General features: G+C 40.3%; 1 protein-coding gene across 2 annotated transcripts in view; it reads right to left on the minus strand.

Moving 5' to 3' along the window:
• Positions 1-5,984: 5,984 nt before the first annotated feature.
• Positions 5,985-24,166, minus strand: part of LOC143290203 (mannose-1-phosphate guanylyltransferase regulatory subunit alpha-A-like) — a 28,818-nt gene continuing 10,636 nt past the window's right edge. Inside the window, exons 7-12 of one of the 2 annotated variants that reach the window (XM_076599527.1) lie at positions 20,732-20,755; positions 13,417-13,545; positions 12,034-12,178; positions 10,013-10,105; positions 8,672-8,843; positions 5,985-7,718 (exon numbers count right to left, since the gene is read on the minus strand). In XM_076599527.1, the coding sequence (XP_076455642.1) occupies positions 7,618-7,718; positions 8,672-8,843; positions 10,013-10,105; positions 12,034-12,178; positions 13,417-13,545; positions 20,732-20,755 (664 nt within the window). In that variant the 3' untranslated portion in view covers positions 5,985-7,617. The remainder of the gene's footprint in view (positions 7,719-8,671; positions 8,844-10,012; positions 10,106-12,033; positions 12,179-13,416; positions 13,546-20,731; positions 20,756-24,166) is intronic. The other variant, XM_076599533.1, reaches the window with a different exon arrangement.

Consider the following 24,166-nt stretch of genomic DNA (forward strand, 5'->3'; position numbering starts at 1 on the left):
GGACAACAACAACAACAGCAACAAACAACAACAACAACAGCAAGAAACAACAACAACAACAAAAACACTCCAAAAAAGCAGAAAACATGATGTCAATGACTCGAGGAAGACAGTAACAACAAAATGCCCGAGGCAGAATCGTCCCAGAGCATATCACACTGAAACCAAATGAACTTATTAACTTGCAAGCCTCGTCTCGTAATCGCAGTAACATAATACGCCTGTCTCCAGCGCCCAGGGAACACTGTATCAGATACACCAGTGGTAGCCCAGCTTCCCTCTACATCACTAACCCACTGACACACACTGAACCTTGGCAGTTGGCCAGGGTAAATTCTCCCGGGTAAATTCTCCCGATTTGTGTACTGTGTGACCTGTTGATACAGTATCATTTTCCTCAACCAGATACAGAACCTTGGCAGTTGGCCAGGGTATATTCTCCCGATTTGCGTTCTGAGTGACTAAACTGAGGTCCCGTGTGCGAGGTTAATTGTTGCAGAGAGAGAGAGAGAGAGCGCTCAACCACAATCACGGAAGAGAGAGAGAGAGAGAGAGAGAGAGAGAGCCTGTGTGTTTGGTAAAGACTGAGCCCTCTCGCCTCATAATAATATTATAAACTTTTTACAGTACCGCAGACAAATAATGAAGTATTTTTTCATTGGTTAATAATAACGGGGCATGATTGCACCACACGATGCAATTAATGTGAGGATGTGTGTGTGTGTGTGTGTGTGTGTGTGTTTGGTAAGAGAGAGAGCGAATGGGGAAAGCTTAGCTATTGTCCACACACACTAGTACTACAGCATCACAATCTGAACAAAAAAAGTATCGGCAGTCACAGAAAGAGAGAGAGAGAGCCTGTGTGTTTGGTAAAGACTGAGCCCTCTCCGTGTGAGGTTGTTGCACAGAGAGAGAGAGAGAGAGAGAGAGAGAGCGCTCAATCACAATCTCGGAACAAATTGGTAAGACTGAGCCCCGTCCGCTGCCGCGTGTGAGGTTTGCTGCACACACACACACACACACAGAGTACCGCAGAAAAATAATGAAGTATTTTTTCATTGGTTAATAATAACGGGGCATGATTGCACCACACGATGCAATTAATGTGAGTATGTGTGTGTGTGTGTGTGTTTGGTAAGAGAGAGAGCGAATGGGGAAAGCTTAGCTATTGTCCACACACACTAGTACTACAGCATCACAATCTGAACAAAAAAAGTATCGGCAGTCACAGAAAGAGAGAGAGCCTGTGTGTTTGGTAAAGACTGAGCCCTCTCCGTGTGAGGTTGTTGCACAGACAGAGAGAGAGAGAGAGAGAGAGAGAGAGCTCAATCACAATCTCGGAACAAACTGGTAAGACTGAGCCCCGTCCGCGGCCGCGTGTGAGGTTTGCTGCACACACACACACACACACACACACAGGGTGCTCAATCACAATCTCGGAACAAATTGAAAGTATGGGGAGCAAAAGAGAAAAGAAGGCGGCGCTGGTAAGAGAGAGAATATACAAGAACCGTTTTATCTTGCACCATAGAGAGAGAGATCTTGGTTAGTTTATAGTAGTCACAATCGGAACAAAAAGTACGGCCGGGAGCAAAAGAGATGTATATGTGAGGATGTGTGTGTTTGGTAAGACAGAGAGCGAAAAAAAAATTTAAAAAAAGAAAAAAAAAGAGAAAGAAAGCTTAGGTACTGTCTACACACACACAAGAAGAAAAAGTTCCGGAAAATCACAGAATCACAGAAATGTTTGGCTATAGGCTAAAAGGGGTACCCCCTCTCACATGTATGCACACACACAACGTTAACTTCTCTTTGTCAGTTTGTAGTTGCTGCATGTGTGGTGAGAGAGTGTGTTTGGTAAGAGAGCATGTCGCACAGAGAGAGAGCTGGGAGAGAGAAGCGCTGAGAGAGAGAGAGAGAAAGGATCATATACAGCATCATTTCATCCTCAACCGGATACAGAACCCATTTTCTTCCCGCACCCAAACGCTCTCGCCACAGCGTGTTGTTTCTGTCTCCCCACACTCGTTTTATCCTGCACCATACAGACAGACCTTGGTTAGTTTAGTAGTCACAACTGATCGGAACAAAGTATCCCGGGGGAGCAAAAGAGAAAGAAGCGCTCATTTTCTCCCGCTGAGATTTTTAGTAGTAAAACAGTTGGCCAGGGTAAATTCTCTCGATTTGCGTACTGAGTGACCTGTTGATTGACATGTTAGTTGCAACAACGTCAATCCAACAGGGCAAACACATGACCAGTGTCGGTTGCATCTTAGGCGATCGGTTTGACAGGGTTGGTGTTCAAAGCATGGCTCTTTCTCAGCCGGACTCAGTGGTTCGGTTTCGGTCACTTAACTCTGTTGGTCAGTGTTTGGGACGACGGTTATTTATTTATTTTATTGTTTTTTTTAAATTTTTATTTATTTTATTTTATTTATTTCATTATTTTATTTTATTTCATTTATTTATTTATTTTTCTCAAGGCCTGACTGACTGGAGCGCGTTGGGTTACGCTGCTGGTCAGGCGTCTGCTTGGCAGATGTGTAGTGGATTTGACCGAACGCAGTGAGCTACTGATGCTGATTGGACGACGGTATACATCTAAATTTAGCTCCAGCAAGACAGGCGCGAGGCGCATTTCTTCTTCTTCTTTTTTTTTTTTTTTTTTTTTAAATGTTCATTTAAATTTTTTTTTTCCCGAGGCGCAGTACAAAAATGGTCCAAATGTGTCAGTGCAACAAAACTATTCTTTTTTTTATCACATATACTGATCACACTTTTAAAAAGTTTACCACTGTAGGGAGCTGGAACATATCATTTTTTGATTTTTAACAATTATTATTCACGCGAGCCCCTTACAAAGAGTGGCAAGGCGAGATTGTGTGCGGGAGGTTAATTACATCACCAATTGCAGGTCTCCAGAGAGCGTTTAGCGCGGTACAGTGCATGTGACTGACTGCTGCCGCGCTGGTGCTGACCTCTGATGACACTGCGGCAGATAACAGCCACAGAAAAGAAAGTTAAGAGTTCCTTTGGATCAAAAGAAAACAAACATTTTCAGTTTCAAGCATTTTATACTAAATTGTTACAAGACGCAGATTTCATTTTGTGAATGTTTTTGAGTTTCTTACCAGTCATGACAATTCATATAGAATGAAATCAGTATCATACGAACTGCAAAAGTGAATTTAAGAAGGCAGCACAGGATCATTTAGTTCTTAAATATAATTTTGTTGACATTTTATGCAATGTACAAGAAATACTTAATGCTCTGCTGATTGATATATAGAATATAAATATATCAGTAGTGTTAATAGGGTTTGTTTGGATGAACATTTTAAGAACACTGTCCAGACAATTACTTCAAAACGTATGGAAGGCAGATGATGCTAAAATTGACCAATCTATACCATGTCTTGATGTGAAAAGAACAATATGTTAACTTTCTTTGGAAATGAACCGGTATTTGCAAATGTGACCCATGAAAATGGGTATAAGTTAACAAAAAAATTCTGCAGCTGCATTTATCAGTTGTAAAAAGTATGCAAAACATTTGTTTTCCTAAAAGGTAATAGACTGAGCTTTCTATTGAATGCATTTCTGAACTTACTGGATGTACAGATTATGATTTTGAGCTGGTTGAACAATGAAATATATTTCAGGTATGTAATATTACGGTTTTAGATTACACAAACCTTAGCTATATCATTGGGAATGTTTTAACAAAAGACAAAATAACAACACAAACAAGCAGTTAAAGAAAACCCACTAAATGAAGCCCAAGTATCCAAGGTGCTTGTTAGTGAACCATAATTAGAATCAAAACTGTACACATTTTCAGTCTCTGGCCCCCCTCTTCCTCCTCATCTCCATCCCGCTTCCATTCCCCTCCTCTTGCATGCTTTTCTTGTCCTTGTTGAGCCTCACAGCCCAAACTATAAACAGATAACTTGGTGGTTGAATGCACCAGTTTCCCGTCCCATGCCCATTCCCCTTGACCACACCCCCCCATGCTGCACACACAGTGGTTCAATAGATTGCTTCATCTGTCACATCTGTGTCAAACTCAGAACAATCAATGTCTGTGGTATAACATCGGTCATCATAAACAACAAATAATTTGCTTGAACATGACCTGGGCACACCATATTACTTTTATTGGGATGGTGTTCTTCTTCTGGGTTTGGCAACAGTGAGATGCTATTTCTGTTTCTGCATGAAGGAAAACTTGGCAGAGACAAATAATGGGTAAACCAATGATGTAGGCAATATGGCTGTAACTACAGTATGACGGGTAAACCCATGTAGGCAGTTAACAGGTTACTTTGGTTCTTTTTAGTGAGAAAACACCATTTCTGTCAGTGATTAATAAAGCACAGCAGCAAAATGTTCCATCTGAATTTAAATATGAAAAGTGATTAAAAAAAAAAAGTCATTGATGGAGTTTTTCAACTGAAGTATCAGTTCTGATGAATGAAGAAGACGGTGATTCATTCAAGGGGCATAAGATTGCACTGAAATGAGTACACAGCATCCAAGTTCCAGATGTGATAGTTGACCTTCATGGGGTTTTAGAGTTAAAAACAACCCAAAAAGAAAAAGTTACACAATTTTGTTAAGTTGTCTGCCAAGAGAGAGAGAGAGAGAGAGAGAGTTTGTGTGTGCAGGTGTGTGCGTTGCCCATGCAAATTTGGTGCTTTCGAACATCATCTTAACTCTTATGAAAAATCTGTAGTCCCAAATCCGTGGTATAATTGTTTTCAAAATTTCTCTGATAGCACTTCTTTGAGTGGAAAACAGGCTGTGATATGACTTGAGCCATGATTTTGAGCCTTTTAGATTGTGTGTCAGAATTTACTCTGAGTATACTAAGTGCTGGGACCTGTAATTCAAGCACTTTGCTGTAACACCAGTTTCTTTTTATTTCATATTTTGCTCTTACTTCACTTCAGGCCAGTGTCACTCATCTTCCCCAGTCCTTCCAAGTTAGTTTTTACTCTTCTAAATCAGTCACAAATAGCACTCACACCAGCTGTGACTGGAAGAATTTTGGATGATCACTGGGTAGTAGTCTGACCAGTACTTTATATATGAATTTAATGTTGCATGACCTGATCATAATGGAATCAACCATGAAAGCTTTATTTTGAGAGAATTCATGCACAAATTACAAATCTGGACTGATGGATGGACTTGAATCTTTTTCTTTTTTTGCATGGCTCGCTATATTTTGTTTGCTTTCAGCTCAAGTGTTATGATCAATAAATGGATGAATAAAATATTTGTCTTGTCCTTTACTTGGGTGAGGCATTTGAACTGAGTATGTTCCCAGGAAATACACTTCCTACACTCACCTCCCTCCCCCCTATCCTCCCCATGGGGATGCTGGGGGTCTCTCAGTAGAAATAATATTCCCAACTTCTGGAAAGTCTGCAGGAAATTCCCTCTTTTCTATCGCTGTCTTTTTTTTCTGGGTTTTTTCCTTTCCTTCATGTGCTGTCTCATCCTTTTTTTTCTGCCTTGCTGATCCATTCACTTGTTGTTTTTTCCTAGAAAGCCTCGAATATTTTTTGTCTTGATAATTGGGCACTCTTACTCTTATTATGTTTTGTGCCCAGGACATTTGAGGTCCCTGTTGACATTTTTTGGTTTTATATGCCAGTTATTGTGTACAATTTTGTGTATAATCATGTTTATGTTCAGGTGAGTTTTTAAAGATCCTGTGGCTAAATGATAACAGAATGGTCAATGTCAGAGGCATGTTTTAGGTTCGTGTGCATGGACGTGACAGTACTGGTGCCTCATTTTCTTTACCATGTGGCTTTCCTTTATTTTCCTTTCAGGTTCCATTGGATCAATATTTACAGTTCTCCAGTTCTGAAATGACCCGGTGTGATCAGCTGGGCTCTGGGCAACAAAGATAAATAAATAAAAGTTAACAGCAAATATCCTTCTCTTGTTTTTTTGAAACACCAAAAACCACACTCATTTTTCTCCTTTAATCAGTGATGCTTCACTTGGAAATATGAACTGAAAAAAAAAGCAGGTGTCAGACAAAAACAGATGATCTTTCTGAATCCTGTCAGACAAAAACAGATGTCTTTCTGAATTTACATATGTAGAAACATACTTTTCTTATACACACACACACACACACACACATATAGTAAACTCATTAATTTAAAGTAAACTCATAAATTAATAACAATGCATATAAATAAGTTTATATTCTTACAACAGATCTTGTCTATACTTTTCCTACAGTGTATATAAATTCTGAAATCTCAGCCCTCTGGTTGTTAAGACTGAAATGCACATACACATGAAGGCACCTAAAGTGATGACATTACTAGTCTGAAGCGCCTTCATCATACAGTGCCATTATGAAACTAATTCACAAGAGCTTAAATGGCACCATTCTCTAGATAACAGGATCAAAGTGACTTACAGTTGATATTGAAGTAATATACAACAATTATTAATACATGCAACACACACTTGCAGACATTCACATATTACAAAACACACTGATAATCATCTTTCTCTCTTTTACTCACAAAAAGAAACCCTAAGACTGATATCAGTGTAACTTCTAAAAGATGGTTGTCAGGTAAAAAATGTTACATCTAACCAAGTACCCTGCAAGTCAATGTTATCGCTATTTATTGGACACAGGATATATGAAACAAAGGGTTTTTAAACAGACAATATAAAACTTATTTCCAATAAACATTTTCTTCAGATAAAAAACACAAACAAAGCAACCACCAGATGACAAAATATTAACAGTATTAACTAGAAAATAATTGTCTTTGTGTTTTGTTGGCGGAACATAAAATTTCTAGAAAATTTACTTGTCTGTATTGTACTGCCCATCTGAATGTGCTGCTTCCCAGTTTGTGCTATGTGTGTTTATTTGATGAGTGCTCATGGCACTGAATTAATATCAATGATTAACAATGGCTAAAGAAATGATATGATATAAATCCATTGGTCAGCGCTAAAATTTGTACAGCAGAATGTAAGAGACTGCTTACCACAGACAGAAATCACATGCATACGCACAAAACACACATGACCAAACAAGTATGGCTCAGGTCCTCTTTAGAATTCGAAAAAAAAAGCCCTACAAAACAAAACAAAAAAGAAATAGCTTTGCAGACACCACAGAAACAATGAATTCACAAAATGTTCATATCAGTCTACTCTGACCAACGCATGTTTCATTGCACAGCTAATGAAAATGAGTTAAATTTGAGTAACTGAGGAACAAACGAAATTCCACACATCCTCAGTTACTTTCAGCCCATACAGAGGTACACCAGGAAAATAATTTATAAATAATTAACAAAACGATCACCCATGTCCACCACAGTGTAAGTCTGTGCATTCAAATGGCAAGATAGTAACTGCATGAACTCCTGCAGTGTGTGTCCACAGTGTGTATCAGAAGACACACATTACTCACAAAATGGAACAAATCCTGTGGAGAGAAATGACACATGCAAAGATTTCCATCACTAGCTTTTCCTTCAGGGTCTGCCACATGTTTCCGCCTGGGCAGAGGGGCAGGGTATGGCCAGGGATGGGTGGGGCTGAAGGAAATCCACACACCGTTCACAGAATGATCTGATTTTTATAGCAGCCGCTGAGGTCCTTGTGGGGGAGGACGATGGAGTTCAACACAATCACCTCTGATGGCACCTGCACGTGGGACCCTGAAACAAATGTTTCTTCCTTTGAATCTCTTGCATTGTTACAGGCTCAGATGAGTTTCAGTTTCAGTTTCAGTAGCTCAAGGAGGCGTCACAGCGTTTGGACAAATCCATATACGCTACACCACATCTGCCAAGCAGATGCCTGACCAGCAGCGTAACCCAATGCACTTTGTCAGGCCTTGAGAAAAAAAAAAGAAAAAAGAAAAAAGATAACTAACTAATTAGCTAACTAAATAATAATAATATAATTAAGGCTCAGATGAAACAGTTCATAACAATCTTCTGCATTAAAAAAAACAGAAGTACTTCATAAGATCAGATACAACATTAGTGAAAAAAAAAAAAAAGACGGAGTGGTGAAATTTCTGATCAGACCCAAACACTTTGGAAACTGATCTCAATTTGCAGTGAAACGTTTCAACTTTTAGCACTGAAAGGGCGGCATGAAGGACTGACCGCATCAGCCTGGGGATGGCTGTGTTGGTGATGGAGTCTCCCGTCGGTCCGACGGATGAGATCTTAACCCAATCCCACACAGACACTGTATTGGCTGACGAGCATCTTAACCCAATCCCACACAGACACTGTATTAACCCAATCCCACACAGACACTGTATTAACCCAATCCCACACAGACACTGTATTAACCCAATCCCACACAGACACTGTATTAACCCAATCCCACACAGACACTGTATTAACCCAATCCCACACAGACACTGTATTGGCTGATGAGCACCTTAACCCAATCCCACACAGACACTGTATTAACCCAATCCCACACAGACACTGTATTAACCCAATCCCACACAGACACTGTATTAACCCAATCCCACACAGACACTGTATTAACCCAATCCCACACAGACACTGTATTGGCTGACGAGCACCTTAACCCTTCTCCCACTCTCCTCCTTTGTATTCCCTAACAGTTTGTAAAATCCAGCGCTTACCAATGACGGTGATTGAGGGGTTAAGACGGCCATCTTCGGTGAACATGGAGGGTATCTCCAGCTTGGCAAAGGGCTTGTTGGGGTTGGGGTCATTGGGCGTTCCCTCCACCCGTGTCCAAAAGCCCACCGTGCTGTGCCAGCCGATGATGGAGTGCAGGATACAGCTGTGGTCCTGACACAAACAGCACGCTATTCCGTGTGAAACACCTGGATGTATCGTCAGTCACAGCATGTTACTCCGTGTGAAACACCTGGATGTATCGTCAGTCACACACAACACGCTATTCCATGTGAAACACCTGGATGTATCGTCAGTCACACACAGCATAGTATTCCATGTGAAACACCTGGATGTATCGTCAGTCACACACAACACACTATTCCATGTGAAACACCTGGATGTATCATCAGTCACACACAGCATAGTATTCCATGTTAAACACCTGGATGTATCGTCAGTCACACACAACACGCTATTCCATGTGAAACACCTGGATGTATCGTCAGTCACACACAACACGCTATTCCATGTGAAACACCTGGATGTATCGTCAGTCACACACAGCATAGTATTCCGTGTGAAACACCTGGATGTATCGTCAGTCACACACAACACACTATTCCATGTGAAACACCTGGATGTATCGTCAGTCACACACAGCATAGTATTCCATGTGAAACACCTGGATGTATCGTCAGTCACAGCATGTTATTCCGTGTGAAACACCTGGATGTATCGTCAGTCACACACAACACGCTATTCCATGTGAAACACCTGGATGTATCGTCAGACACACACAGCATAGTATTCCATGTGAAACACCTGGATGTATCGTCAGTCACACACAGCATAGTATTCCATGTGAAACACCTGGATGTATCGTCAGTCACACACAGCATAGTATTCCATGTGAAACACCTGGATGTATCGTCAGTCACACACAACACGCTATTCCATGTGAAACACCTGGATGTATCGTCATCACACAGCACAATATTCTGTATGAAACACCTGAATGTATCGTCAGTCACACACAGCACAACATTCTGTGTGAAACATGTGCATGTATCGTCAGTCACAGCACGGTATTCCATGTGAAAAACCTGGATGTATCATAAGTGCAACACTTTTGCCCCTCCACTTATCAATATATATGTGTGTTAAAAGCATGCCGCAAACAGTACCTTGGGTTTTTTCCATCTCATCTCATCCAAAAGACACAACATACACATATACAGGCATGTGACAGAAATCTCTCTTCCATCCGTTCTCAGAGGGGTGTGCGTAGGTAATGCAAATGGATCAGTCCACACCCTTTGACACTTTGAAACTGAACTTACCTGCAAAGTAGCACCTTCCAACACGATGGATTCTCGGAGTCGAACCCCTTCTCCCACAATCACATTTCTTCCGATGGTCACGTTGGGTCCCAGCTGAACAGTGGCACCAAAGTTATGTTACAGAGCGGAAAGAATGATAAAAGAAAAGGGAGAATTTCTAGACACCCAAACATCATGCTTCAAATATGAGTCAAAACAGGTTTTATTATCTAACTTTTCAGCTCTGCATACTTCAAACCACTGTAACTGTTAATACACTGTCAATAACTATCATTACACGAGGAAAGAACACTACCAGGAAAACACCTCCACAACAATACAACTGCATTCAGTGTGAAACTTCACAATGCAGGGGACATAATCTGCAGTTCAAGTCATGGCTTGTCAATTCACCTCAGCTGTCTCATCATAAAGGAAATTTATCTTCAAGGAAATTTGTTTCGAAAAATTACATTTAATAATACATTTCATACTTTGACCCACTGGTGCGGGGGTCTTCTTCTTTGTTCATGGGCTGCAACTCCCACGTTCACTCATATATACACGAGTGGGCTTTTACCTGTATGACCGTTTTTACCCTGCTGTGTAGGCAGCCATGCTCTGTTTTTGGGGGTGTGCATGCTGGGTATGCTCCTGTTTCCATAACCCACAGAACGCTGACATAGATTACGAGATCTTTAACGTGCATGTTTGATCTTCTGCTTGCACAGACACACAAAGGGGGTTCAGGCACTAGCAGGTCTGCACATATGTTGACCTGGGAGATCGGAAAAATCTGCACCCTTTACCCACCAGGCACTGTTACTGAGAGTGCAACTTGGCTATAGCATCAATCAATTTGTTTCCAAAAATTACATTTAATAAAATATTTCTTACTGCGACCCACTGGTGCAGATTCTGGCTGGGGCCTGATTCCTGTCCTTGCCAAATATGACTTCATCCAAGTGGAGATATTGAAAGAAAGGCTTTGAGCTGACACTTGACAAGATCAAGAACACTGTATGGAAGGACAATGTCAAGTAGAAACAGGAGAGTGTGTTTCACTGACACTGAATAATATACACAACATGCAGATTGGTGTGCTGGTGAAATGGTTAGAGTGCACACACAAGATCAAATACATTCATTAAGGTCCTGTAATCCATGTCAGTCGGAGGATTACGGAAACAAGAACATATCCAGCATATACGCACCCTGAAAACAGAGAACGGCTGCCTATATGCAGGGTAAATAAATAGAATGGTCATACACATAAAAATGTTACGTCTGAGTGTGTGAATGAAACGTATCGAATGACACAGGAAATGACGGATGAGCGCCCAATGGCAGCAGTCAGTCGGCTCTACCCAAGTAGGCAGCCTGTTGTGCAAATGACTCCATGTTTCTTAAACATTTACAGTTTGGTCTTTGACCAAAGATAGGTGATAATGATAAGAAACTCTAAAAAGAGCTGGACAATACTTCTTCTTCTTCGTTCGTAGGCTGCAACTCCCATGTTCATTTGTATGTACACGAGCCGGCTTTTATGTGTATGACTGTTTTTACCCTGCCATGTAGGCAGCCATACTCCGTTTTCAGGGGTGTGCATACTGACTATGTTCTTGTTTCCATAACCCACCAAACGCTGACATGGATTACAGGATCTTTAACGTGCGCATTTGTTCTTTTGCTTGCATATAAACACGAATGGGGTTCTGGCACAAGCAGGTCTGCACATATGTTGACCTGGGAGATCAGAAAAATCTCCACCCTTTACCCACCAGGCACTGTTACCATGATTCAAACCTGGGACCCTCAGATTGAAAGCCCAATGCTTTAACCACTCGGGTACTGCGCTCGTCGGAAATACAAGATCTTCAGAGAAGAAGCCCCCATCCATCAAGTGTTTCGGCCCTTAACTCCGTACACTCTAAGGGGGCCAGACCGCACCCAGGTCATGACTCCTGGATGCCCTTGTATTGCTGCCTTTTATTTTATTCACATCATTATCATCAGCTTCATGGTGATCAAAGGACACTTACCACAGCAGTGGGGTGTACTTGAGCTGTGGGATGAATGAAGACATCCCCCGTCACTTTGGGTCTCCCCTCCCCGTTTGTCGCCAAGCGTTCTGGGTGTGTGCGCTTGTAGATGGCCAGGTAATGTCGGTTGGCATAGATGGCAGCTCTGTGTGGAACAGTTTCAGTTTCTCAAGGAGGCGCCACTGCCTTCGGACAAGTCCATATATGCTACACCACATCTGCTAGGCAGATGCCTGACAGCAGCATAACCCAACGTGCTTGTCAGGCCTTGAGTGCATGCTTATATACTTGTGTACTTATCAGAGTGGATGTCTTTTTACATAAATCTGCCAGAGGACAAAACTCTCGTTGCCATGGGTTATTTTTAAGTGTGCCAACTGCGTGCTATACATGGGAGCTTGGTCTATCATCTCATTTGAAAAACTAGACGCTCAGTTTGATTTTCCAGTCAAACTTGGGAGAAAGGGCGAGAGCGGGATTTGAACCCACTCCCTCACAGACTCTCTGTACTGGCAGCTGAGCGTCATAACCATTCTGCCAGGTGTGAAACAATACAGGTGAAAATTAATTAAAAAAAAACTGAATGTGCTGATTATTTTCCTGTTCCAGTATATATCCTAGTGTAACACAACCACACTATGTAACAGTTATCTTGAAGAAACTTAAAGCTGAAAAGAAAGGAACCATATTCATTTCATCAGACTTCTGATGAATTTCTGGCTGAACTCAAAATGTTCTGCCAAATCTTGAAAATAAAATTTTCTACTTTTATTCTTAATACAGAAAGCGTGTTTCATCCATAAAAAGGCAAGTAACAAATGCGCTTTTGGTGCTGTGTTAATGTGTTGATGAATGGACACTCATAAACATGTGTGCGACCATGCACACACATACACACACACACACACACACAAAAACACACAGAGAATATTTCTGAAAATAATGATCACACAACAGTGAATATAGTCATGTAGACCTATTTACATCAATGGATATAAAAATTGACAAAATAAAATCACCATTCACAATTTCCATTCTCACATGTATGTCTGCTCCATAGCTCAGGATCAGAAACAGACAAAAAGAGCATATGTTCTCCCTCTATTGTGTTTGACATACTCACACACACACACACAATACATTAATGGCACCCAAAACACAAAACTGTCCAAAAAAAAGGGCAAAATATGCTCGTTCTCACACACACACGAATCAAAGGTTCCTGTACCAAGCAAGTCCGTACAGGGATATGTATACACAACTTCACACCAACCTGGATACACACACTCACCTCACCCAACCCCTCCCCACCCAAACACACAAAGGAGCACATGCACACACTCTTCACGGCAGGTTTTCTAACACACAGACGAAGCCACGTACCCAGCAGACTTGATCTGACTCCAGAAGCGTGATGTCTGAAACATGTACAGAGTCCCTGTGGCAGCCATGGGAAGAAAGACGTCTTGCTCCAGACGGATCACCTCCTTGGAAGGCACTTGGAAGTCAAAACTGGAAAATGACAACACACTGGAAAATACTATTAGCTAAACATGGCACCACTGTTCGATTGGAGAAAGACAACATGCAGGAAAATGCTATCAGTTACTTATGGCACCACTGTTCAACTGGAAAAAAGATAACACTTAGGAAAATATTCTTGACTAAACATGGCACCACTGTTCGATTGGAGAAAGACAACATGCAGGAAAATGCTATTTATTAAATATGGCACCACAGTTCAACTGGAAAAAAGATAACACTTAGGAACATATTCTTGACTAAACATGGCACCACTGTTCGATTGGAGAAAGACAAGACACTGGAAAATACTACTGAAGAAACATGGCACCATTGTTAAACTGGAAAAGACACCACTATGGCAGTGCTTATGAAACATCCTCTGCCTCTACCATTGTGACAGAGACACCACTTAAAAACAAAGAATGTTGAACAATTAGAATTATGCTTCTGATTTCAGTTTCCATATAAACAAGACAGATGACAGCTTTAAAAAAAGTGTAGTCAGATAATAACAACTGTTTATGAGCTATAATAGAGACCTTTTTTTTCAAGTGGTACACATGTGGGGAGGTCTGAAAATGACTTTCTTGTATTTGTCACTCACTTCTTACAATCAAACTACTATGAGAAAAAATATTTGTCTGGACCAGAGACCATGGAATTCTCTGATATTGCCTTTTCACAAATTTAGCCTGTTCTACTTCAAGAACAGTTTTACATCATTCAGTTTTACTAGCTGTCTTCAGAATGCAACATTCATGATGTGTGCATGTGTGCACATGTGTGTGCTTTCTGTACATACTGTGTATGTGTGTGTGTGTGTGTGTGTATGTATGTGTGTGTGTGTGTGTGTGTGTGTGTGTGTGTGTGTGTGTGTGTGTGTGTGTGTGTGTGTGTGTGTGTGTGTGTGAGTGAAATTCAGGCTGCTCTCCCGTGGGAGAGCATGTTGGTACACTGAGAGTGGCACCCATTTTTTGGTATTTTTTTTCCTGCATGCAGTTTTATTTGTTTTTCCTATCAAAGTGGATTTTTCTACAGAATTATGCCATGGACAACCCTTTTGTTGCTGTGGGTTCTTTAACGTGCACTAAGTGCATGCTGCACAGGGGACCTCGGTTTATCATCTCATCCGAATGACTAGCGTCCAGATCCCCACTCAAGGTCTCGTGGAGGGGGAGAAAATATTGCCGACTGAGCCGTGATTCGAACCAGCGAGCTAAGATTCTCTCGCTTCCTAAGCAGACACGTTACCCCCCTAGGCCATCACTCCATGTGTGTGTGGGTGGGTGGGTGGGTGCATGCTCAAAGCAAATCAGACAGTGATAGCTTCTGTGATCATATGCCTTGTCTTTGTCTCTGTCATCATCAATACGTATAAGAACATGGATTGATGGTAAAACCAGTAATCTATATACTGATATACAGTTTGCCTGTTAGAACATTGTCAAATACTTCACTACAGCTTAAGACAATAAGAGCCAATGAAAAGAAAAAGAAAAACAAGCGAGACATATGACACAGAAACAACACAAAAAAACTGTCAAAAATGGAAGCTCACAAAATGAATCATGGTTACACATTGATCGTGACAATACTGCAACATTGCATGATACCGCCACATTACTAAGAACAAAGCTTACTTTATATACTCACTTGAAAAACAAAAGAAGACTATCAAACCTAACATAACCCCAAACCACATCCCTCTCAATAATAATCCTCTTTCGTGTTCTGGCTTAAACATCAATCAGTAGAAAATCCGGACATGCAACTTTCAATAAGGAAATATGTACGCTTAAAAATAATCATGTTATCAAATACATAACTAGACATAAACTATATCAGAAGATTCACTTGGGGTATTTGAAGATTACTATTCAGGCACAGAACATAAAAAATAGATTGCTAGGTCAACGGCATAACAGTTAAAAAATTTTTAAAAAATCAGACGCTACTTATAGTGCTTACTGTGTTGGGAATATGCTATTTAGATTGCTTACTGTGTGTGAATCAGGACATTACTGATAAAGAAACTATCTGTATCTAAACTTTGAATGAAAACAGTTTAATGAAGGGGCTGCCATGGAAGAATTGTTTCGGCACTGGACTTGTGAACCAGTGTTCACTGGTGATCAAAGTTCGAGACTCCCTTTTGGCATGGTGGTGTGTCATCGGGGAGACACTTTCAGGTAGGCCTGCCATCTCTCCATGGACGTTATGCACACTCCCACAATCCTTAACTATACCTGATCAGGTATGCCTGCCATCTCTCCATGGACGTTATGCACACTCCCACAATCCTTAACTATACTTGATCAGGTATGTCTGCCATCTCTCCATGGATGTTATGCACACTCCCACAATCCATAACTTTACCTGATCAGGTATGCCTGCCATCTCTCCATGGATGTTACGCACACTCCCACAATCCATAACTTTACCTGATCAGGTATGTCTGCCATCTCTCCATGGATGTTATGCACACTCCCACAATCCATAACTTTACCTGATCAGGTATGTCTGCCATCTCTCCATGGATGTTATGCACACTCCCACAATCCATAACTTTACCTGATCAGGTATGTCTGCCATCTCTCCATGGATGTTACGCACACTCCCACAATCCTTAACTATACCTGATCAGGTATGTCTGCCATCTCTCCATGGATGTTATGCACACTCCCACAATCCATAACTTTACCTGATCAGGTATGCCTGCCATCTCTCCATGGACGTTACGCACACTCCCACAATCCTTAACTTTACCTGATCAGGTATGTCTGCCATCTCTCCATGGACGTTACGCACACTCCCACAATCCATAACTTTACCTGATCAGGTATGCCTGCCATCTCTCCATGGACGTTACGCACACTCCCACAATCCATAACTATACCTGATCAGGTATGTCTGCCATCTCTCCATGGACGTTACGCACACTCCCACAATCCATAACTTTACCTGATCAGGTATGTCTGCCATCTCTCCATGGACGTTACGCACACTCCCACAATCCTTAACTATACCTGATCAGGTATGCCTGCCATCTCTCCATGGACGTTATGCACACTCCCACAATCCATAACTATACCTGATCAGGTAGGCCTGCCATCTCTCCATGGACGTTACGCACACTCCCACAATCCTTAACTATACCTGATCAGGTATGCCTGCCATCTCTCCATGGATGTTACGCACACTCCCACAATCCATAACTTTACCTGATCAGGTATGCCTGCCATCTCTCCATGGATGTTACGCACACTCCCACAATCCATAACTTTACCTGATCAGGTATGCCTGCCATCTCTCCATGGACGTTATGCACACTCCCACAATCCATAACTTTACCTGATCAGGTATGCCTGCCATCTCTCCATGGATGTTACGCACACTCCCACAATCCATAACTTTACCTGATCAGGTATGCCTGCCATCTCTCCATGGATGTTACGCACACTCCCACAATCCATAACTATACCTGATCAGCTATGCCTGCCATCTCTCCATGGATGTTATGCACACTCCCACAATCCATAACTTTACCTGATCAGGTATGCCTGCCATCTCTCCATGGATGTTACGCACACTCCCACAATCCATAACTTTACCTGATCAGGTATGCCTGCCATCTCTCCATGGATGTAACGCACACTCCCACAATCCTTAACTATACCTGATCAGGTATGCCTGCCATCTCTCCATGGACGTTATGCACACTCCCACAATCCTTAACTATACCTGATCAGGTATGCCTGCCATCTCTCCATGGACGTTATGCACACTCCCACAATCCATAACTATACCTGATCAGGTATGCCTGCCATCTCTCCATGGATGTTACGCACACTCCCACAATCCTTAACTATACCTGATCAGGTATGCCTGCCATCTCTCCATGGATGTTACGCACACTCCCACAATCCATAACTATACCTGATCAGGTATGCCTGCCATCTCTCCATGGACGTTACGCACACTCCCACAATCCATAACTATACCTGATCAGGTATGCCTGCCATCTCTCCATGGACGTTACGCACACTTCCACAATCCTTAACTATACCTGATCAGGTATGCCTGCCATCTCTCCATGGACGTTACGCACACTCCCACAATCCATAACTATACCTGATCAGGTATGCCTGCCATCTCTCCATGGACGTTATGCACACTCCCACAATCCATAACTATAGAAACTGAGGTGGAAAAAACCCACACCTGACAGCCTGCACACAACAGGTTGCATCAAGTTTTCAGGCATCATTTTTATGCCCTATTTCAAACTAAATGCACTCAAATCCCAAACATTCACACCTGGCAACATGGAGCAGATTTTAGGTATCACTCAAATCCCAAACATTCACACCTGGCAACATGGAACAGATGTTAGGTATCACTCAAATCCCAAACATTCACACCTGGCAACATGGATCAGATGTTAGGTATCACTCAAATCCCAAACATTCACACCTGGAAACATGGAGCAGATTTCAGGTATCATGTTTCATGTACTTACCTGTCCTGACTATACAGAATTTGGGCATCACTCCTATGCTCCATTCCTGAACTGATCAGGCTCAGATCCAGACCACTGACTGTTGTGTCGAAAGTTCTTAACTTGTCATTAGATTTATCTGCCTTGACGCTCAAGGAATATAGAGGGCATAAGAATGACAACAACGGTCAGGGCCACAACAGCTGACAGTCTAGTTTCTGTTTGTTTCTTTCTTTTCAGTTATGAAATATTCTTCGTTACACACGAGATGTGTTAAGCTTATTATTTGTCCGAGCGACAACACAACACTGACTACTTGCAACATGATGCAGACTTTAGGCCAGTCTGCAGTGGATCCTTTCTTGAACCCAGTAATCATGACTCTCCAACCAAGCCTACCTTACAGCACTTCAAAGTTGTTCACAATGTGTCCAAGATGACCGAGAGGCTATAGCATCTCAATTTACAATGCTATGGGCATCAGTTTGATCCCAGACTGCAGCAAAAGTTTGTTTCGTTTTCTTTCCATCACCTGCATCGTCAGGTTGTTTCGCAGCCAGAGGTGAATCCACCCATGTTCCTTTTCCATCCACAACTGGCAGACCAACAATTCAGTTTCTTTGTTCTGCAAGATGATAGCTGCTGTCTTTCTGAGGATATCATTTTTCTTGTTAGATCCAAGGTTAGGTGATGATAAGTACAGGAAATGTGGGCGCACTGGTTGACGTTCTTAAAGCGTATGTTAGCTGTCCATCCAAAATGTCAGGATTTAACTGCACTTGAGGTGCAAAGAAAGACCTGGATCAAAGTGGATATTAAAAAGGGTGCACTACTGGAACAGTGGGACCAGTGTGTAATATCTGCCAGCCAGACACGTGCTGTTTGCAACAGTTTCATTCACACACTTGGTCAAGAAGCTGTCAGTACTTCGTCCATAACAGGCAATGAAGTTAGGAAGCACATCCACATTAGCAGCTATTTACAAACAACACAACTAACACCTACAGAGACAAACCACACCACACACTAATAAAATATGTACAGCAACATATACACAGATGAAAATTATTAAGGATCATTCGACAATTTTCAATAATCTAAATGAATAAAACAATACATACTAAATTAGTCCAAAGGTAATCAATGAAATAAACAAAATACCATTTTCGAAGACCTTTTACAATGAAAAACAATCAGAGTCACATCATCTTAAAACCTGATGACATAGTTTCATGAATCTAAACAAAGTAAAAATAAAACACCCAAGCTGCTGAAAAGCAAATTTTCCACTTATTACAAACCCGTTTCAAACTTGCAGGATGGCTAACTGACTCTACACATTTCATAGAAGACATCCATGAGCGGAGTTGATTAAAACTCAAAATATCACACGTATGACGATGTGAGCTTCAATCAACTTGATTTATGGACATCTCGGAGTCTATCTCTGTCCTCCCCCTTCCCTCTCGTACACTCACATACACCAAATGCTGAACTGTATTTTCTCTCTCTCTCTCTCTCTCTCACACACACACACTTCTGTAGAAACACACACAAATTCATACAAGTGCAACACATCTGTACTAATACATGCACAAACACACACAGGCATGCTAACACTACTATGCACATTTACACATGTACTAAATCAATATATGTATTACTCTCCCCTGTTACACAAACTCACAAAAACAAACAGAAAGAAAAGTGCAAGATGGAGAAATGTATGATACATATTAGTTTTTTTTCTTTCATGTCAGCCCATTAGGAATTAAAAAGATACATAATGTTGATTTTTAGAATTATTCTTATGAACAGTTTGTCACTTTTAAACAGCGCAAAAACAAAATTAGAAACAAAAAAATCCTGAATTTAGTTCAATGGGTACTAATTACATTGTTAATTCTATGCTATGAGTTAATTTGTTAATCATATACAAAGGGTAAATCACTATGACTGTGGAAGAAAACTCAGTATTCAAATGTGCTTTTATAAATGCAACTACAAATATTTTTCACATTCGTTTTAGAATGCATTTCAAGTAAACTAAATGAGTTTGTACTGCAAAGCCTAGGTAAAAAACAACAACCCCAAAACCCATATGTATATATTTATTTACTGATAGATAGATATATAAGGACTGTTACAACACAGACAATAAATAAGGTAATATCCCAGTTAGGAAAGTAGATGTTTGGCCCACCCCTAAAAAAATAGCTATGATTAACAAGATTAATGTGACCCAAAAGTTCTTTTCAGAACAGACACATTTTCCCATCATATTGGTCATACTAAATTTTCTCTCACACGTGTAGCAATTCCCCCAGAAAAGCTGGAAGGGTTTGGGTCCCATGCAGTTTCAAGCAACAACATACCTTCACTCTAGCAAGCCACAACATACACATCATCACAAAAAAAAACAAAAAAACATGGACGCAGGATTACAAACACAAGCACTTAGCATCACATCTGTACACACTGCTTGCCGAGCAACCCATTCAAACTGCAAAATGTCAAAACGACTGAAAAACCATTTTAAGTGAGTTCAGAATTAAATTTTTTTTTTTTTTTGTGAGTGAGACAACAGACTGGTATGGATACATAACTGGACAACAGGTTCATGTGCATGCAAGAATGTTTTCTAAAGCATGTCACAAACTGACTGGAAGGACATACCCTTTATTCATGAAGCCTTGGAAACTTAGAAGGAAAAAAAAGAAAGGAACATTCAAAGTGATTAATAAATCATGTCTAAATAACCATTCAAGGTAACAGGGAGTCAGCATGAAAACTGTACTTTGTGAAACTGCAACAGAATGAACTGCCTTAAAACAGACCTTACAACATACAAGTACTAGTACAAATACTTTAAAGATATTGTTAGACATTTGGGACTGAAACCCCACAATGAACTGTGGTGCTAACACATGTACATATTGTCTTGAGTAAAATTAACCAACACAGGCTATATATATATATATATATGCACGTCAAGGAATGAGAATAACCAAACTTTTCTGTGAAAAGAAACAACTGAATTTAAATTTTTTTTAAAAATCTGGATCAAAATTAAACACAAAATTCTCAGCCTGGTGCATTAACTGTATACAGTACCGTTTGTATTTTGTGACAATTCTAAAACTAGGATTTAATGGAAAAAAGCCCAATGTATGCCACCATAGAACGTAACATTACATAGGATACAGCATACATCAATCAGCCAGGACAACTTTCTTTTCCTCTTTAATTTTAAAGGTAGAATATTTATTTATTGCCCACAACCAACATCTCAAGAATAATGACTTTGAGCTATCATATATGGTTTATGATTAATGCCAGCAAATGAGTGATGCTTACTGGTCTCCAGGCCTACATCATATGGCCCATTTTAACAAGGAGGCATCATGTATAAACCCAAAATATTCTTTAAAGATTAAAATTCATAGACAGAATGTGAACACCATCATATTACAATATTATACTATGATATCATCATGTTACATATACATTTATTTAAGTCAATAAAATATGAGGTGATCTCATTGAAGTATTCAATGAGATGAAGTAAGCACAATATTTATGATCCCTGCACGACCTCTTCCCTGTTCACCTTGGCTAAATTTGATAAGACTCGAGGGCACAACTTCAAACTTAACGAGACAAACTTTGTCACTAACCAGTTCCACAATTTTGTTTACTAACGATATCATTAATCTGTGGAATAACCTTTCCTCCGACACCATCAATGCACCATCAGTAAATGCCTTCAAAAACCAGACTGACAAAACTTTTAAGGACCATGTATTTTCCATCGATTTAAATTTTTATTGAGTCAGAAATAAATGTAGTATACACTGAGCCTGATTAAACCTTGGAACAGTTCACTATATAGTGATCCAAAAGCACATTAATGGACATTATCAAGAGGGCAAAAGGCTTCTGGCTTATAGCCGAATATTTCTGTGATTCTGTGATGAGTGATAATGTGCTCCACGCACAAAAGCGCTGAATAAAAAATGAACAGCAAACATGAAGACAGTATTAAGCTTCTTCAGCTGCTGTGAAGTTTGAAACCACAATACTTTTTGACTCATGAGTGTGAATCAAGTTGTGTATATGTAAAGACATGATATGTGCGTGTGTGTGTGTGTGTGTGTGTGTGTGTGTGTGTGTGTGTGTGTGTGTGCATGTGTGTGTGTGCATGTATGTGTGTGTGTGTGTGTGTGTGTGTGTGTGTGTGTGTGTGTGTGTGTGTGTGTGTGTGCTTGGTAAAAACTGTATCTCACTTCCAGTTTAAAAAAACAACCCAAAACCAACAACTTAGTATTGTGACTGATCAAAGGCACAGCATAATTTCTAAAGAATTTGAAAAATCAGAAGATCAAGGTCACAAGACAGCATGTGATACTGAAGGGAAATTTTCTGTGTGCCAGAGACCGAAGGTGTTGTATGCAATCTTCATCACATCTGGCATAATGACTGGTCATGATGAGATCAAAATCAGTGTAAATAGATAGTCAGATGTCAAAGGTAAAGTCAAGGTCACAACGCAGGCTACTGGAAAAAAAAAAAGGTTTAGTGGTTTATTTTGGCCAGAACATGCACGTGTTGTAAAATTTTGAGTTCAAAGGCCAAGGTCACATTAAAACGTGTGTCTTTTTCCCCAGATGATCTGCTATAGTGTTGCTTGGATCAAGTGGTTATCACACATGACTCTTAAGGCCTTGCCTGCTTTGTTACTGGACAGATTTACTAGTTCCTGTCTGGGTATATCTTACATATCTAAATCTGTCAATCCAACCTCTCTCAAGAAAACAAGAGAAGTCAGACTGTTGTTCACTTAGGAAAGGTCTGCTGCCCAGAAACGATCCACCCCCCCCCCCCCCCCAAAATCACAAAATTTATCAGTAACATCACTAACTCATACCAAACCAAAGATTACTGTTCAAATTCACCTGGATAATAAGATGAGTAACTTGTACAAAAACAAATATTACAAAATTCATTCATCTTCAATTAAATACAAAAGACACACTTAAGAAGCAAAGTTTACAAGTTTGACAAATTCAAGCATCCTCGCATATCATGAAACAGACATTTCTCCAAAAACTTACAACTGCCTTAACTTTGAAACATCTGTGATACACGTCTTTGCTTATTCAACTGTTTGCCTAACCTGGATCAACATGCTAACATCTATTAGAACAACAACAACAACAAAAAAACATTGAAAAGAAAAATTCAATAAAGAAACCTTGAAGTTGAAGGAAAAAAATGTTTACAAGTGTGACAAACTTGAATACATGTATCCTGGAATACTGCAGAACAGTAATTCCCTAAATAAATGGAAATACCCTTACTTCTGAATTACTGAGACATTAATGTTAATTTACCTACTTGTAACTGTTCATCATTTTCATTTGCTAGTTTATTTACCTGCTTTGGTCAATGAGTTGTTCATTCATTTCCTTATTACTGATTACCTTTCTTTCAACATATCAAAATGTGATTATTCACCTTAAAAGAGAGGTGACTCATTCAGTATGTTTGCATCTCATTATCTTAACCATTTTGCTGCCAGGAAAATAAGATTTAAGTGAAATCTATTTGCCAGGGTTTTTTCCCAAAATTCTGTGCTCTTTGTTATTGGAGAAAGACCCACAAAAGTATATATTTTCTGAAAGGTAAATGAATGAATAATACATGATATTTTCCCGTTTTATATATTTTCAGTGACATGCTGTTGTTTTGAAATCAGTGTTTTGTTTTTTTGTCACCTTTTCAACATGTTCATTACAAACATTAGTCAGGTAATTTGCACTAAAATATCATATTTTCTGGACAAATGGATAACACCTGCACACACAAATTATACTGGAACAACCACAATAAAAAACACACAGACAAGATAGCCAATGCATTGTGACTTCTCCAAGTGACATCCTCGGTCTCCACCCCATTCCTCTTCACCCCTCTCACACGGTCATTTTATACAGTTCTCATCAGACTGCATTGGCTGAGTGCCAAGAAAATCCCTCACACTGTGTCCTGCTAATAATCTGGTCACTTTCTGTCGTATGCTACAGCTGTACAGCTGGCATCACTCACTGA

This window comes from Babylonia areolata, chromosome 1 (genome assembly GCF_041734735.1).
Source record: "Babylonia areolata isolate BAREFJ2019XMU chromosome 1, ASM4173473v1, whole genome shotgun sequence".
Classification (NCBI taxonomy): domain Eukaryota; kingdom Metazoa; phylum Mollusca; class Gastropoda; order Neogastropoda; family Buccinidae; genus Babylonia; species Babylonia areolata.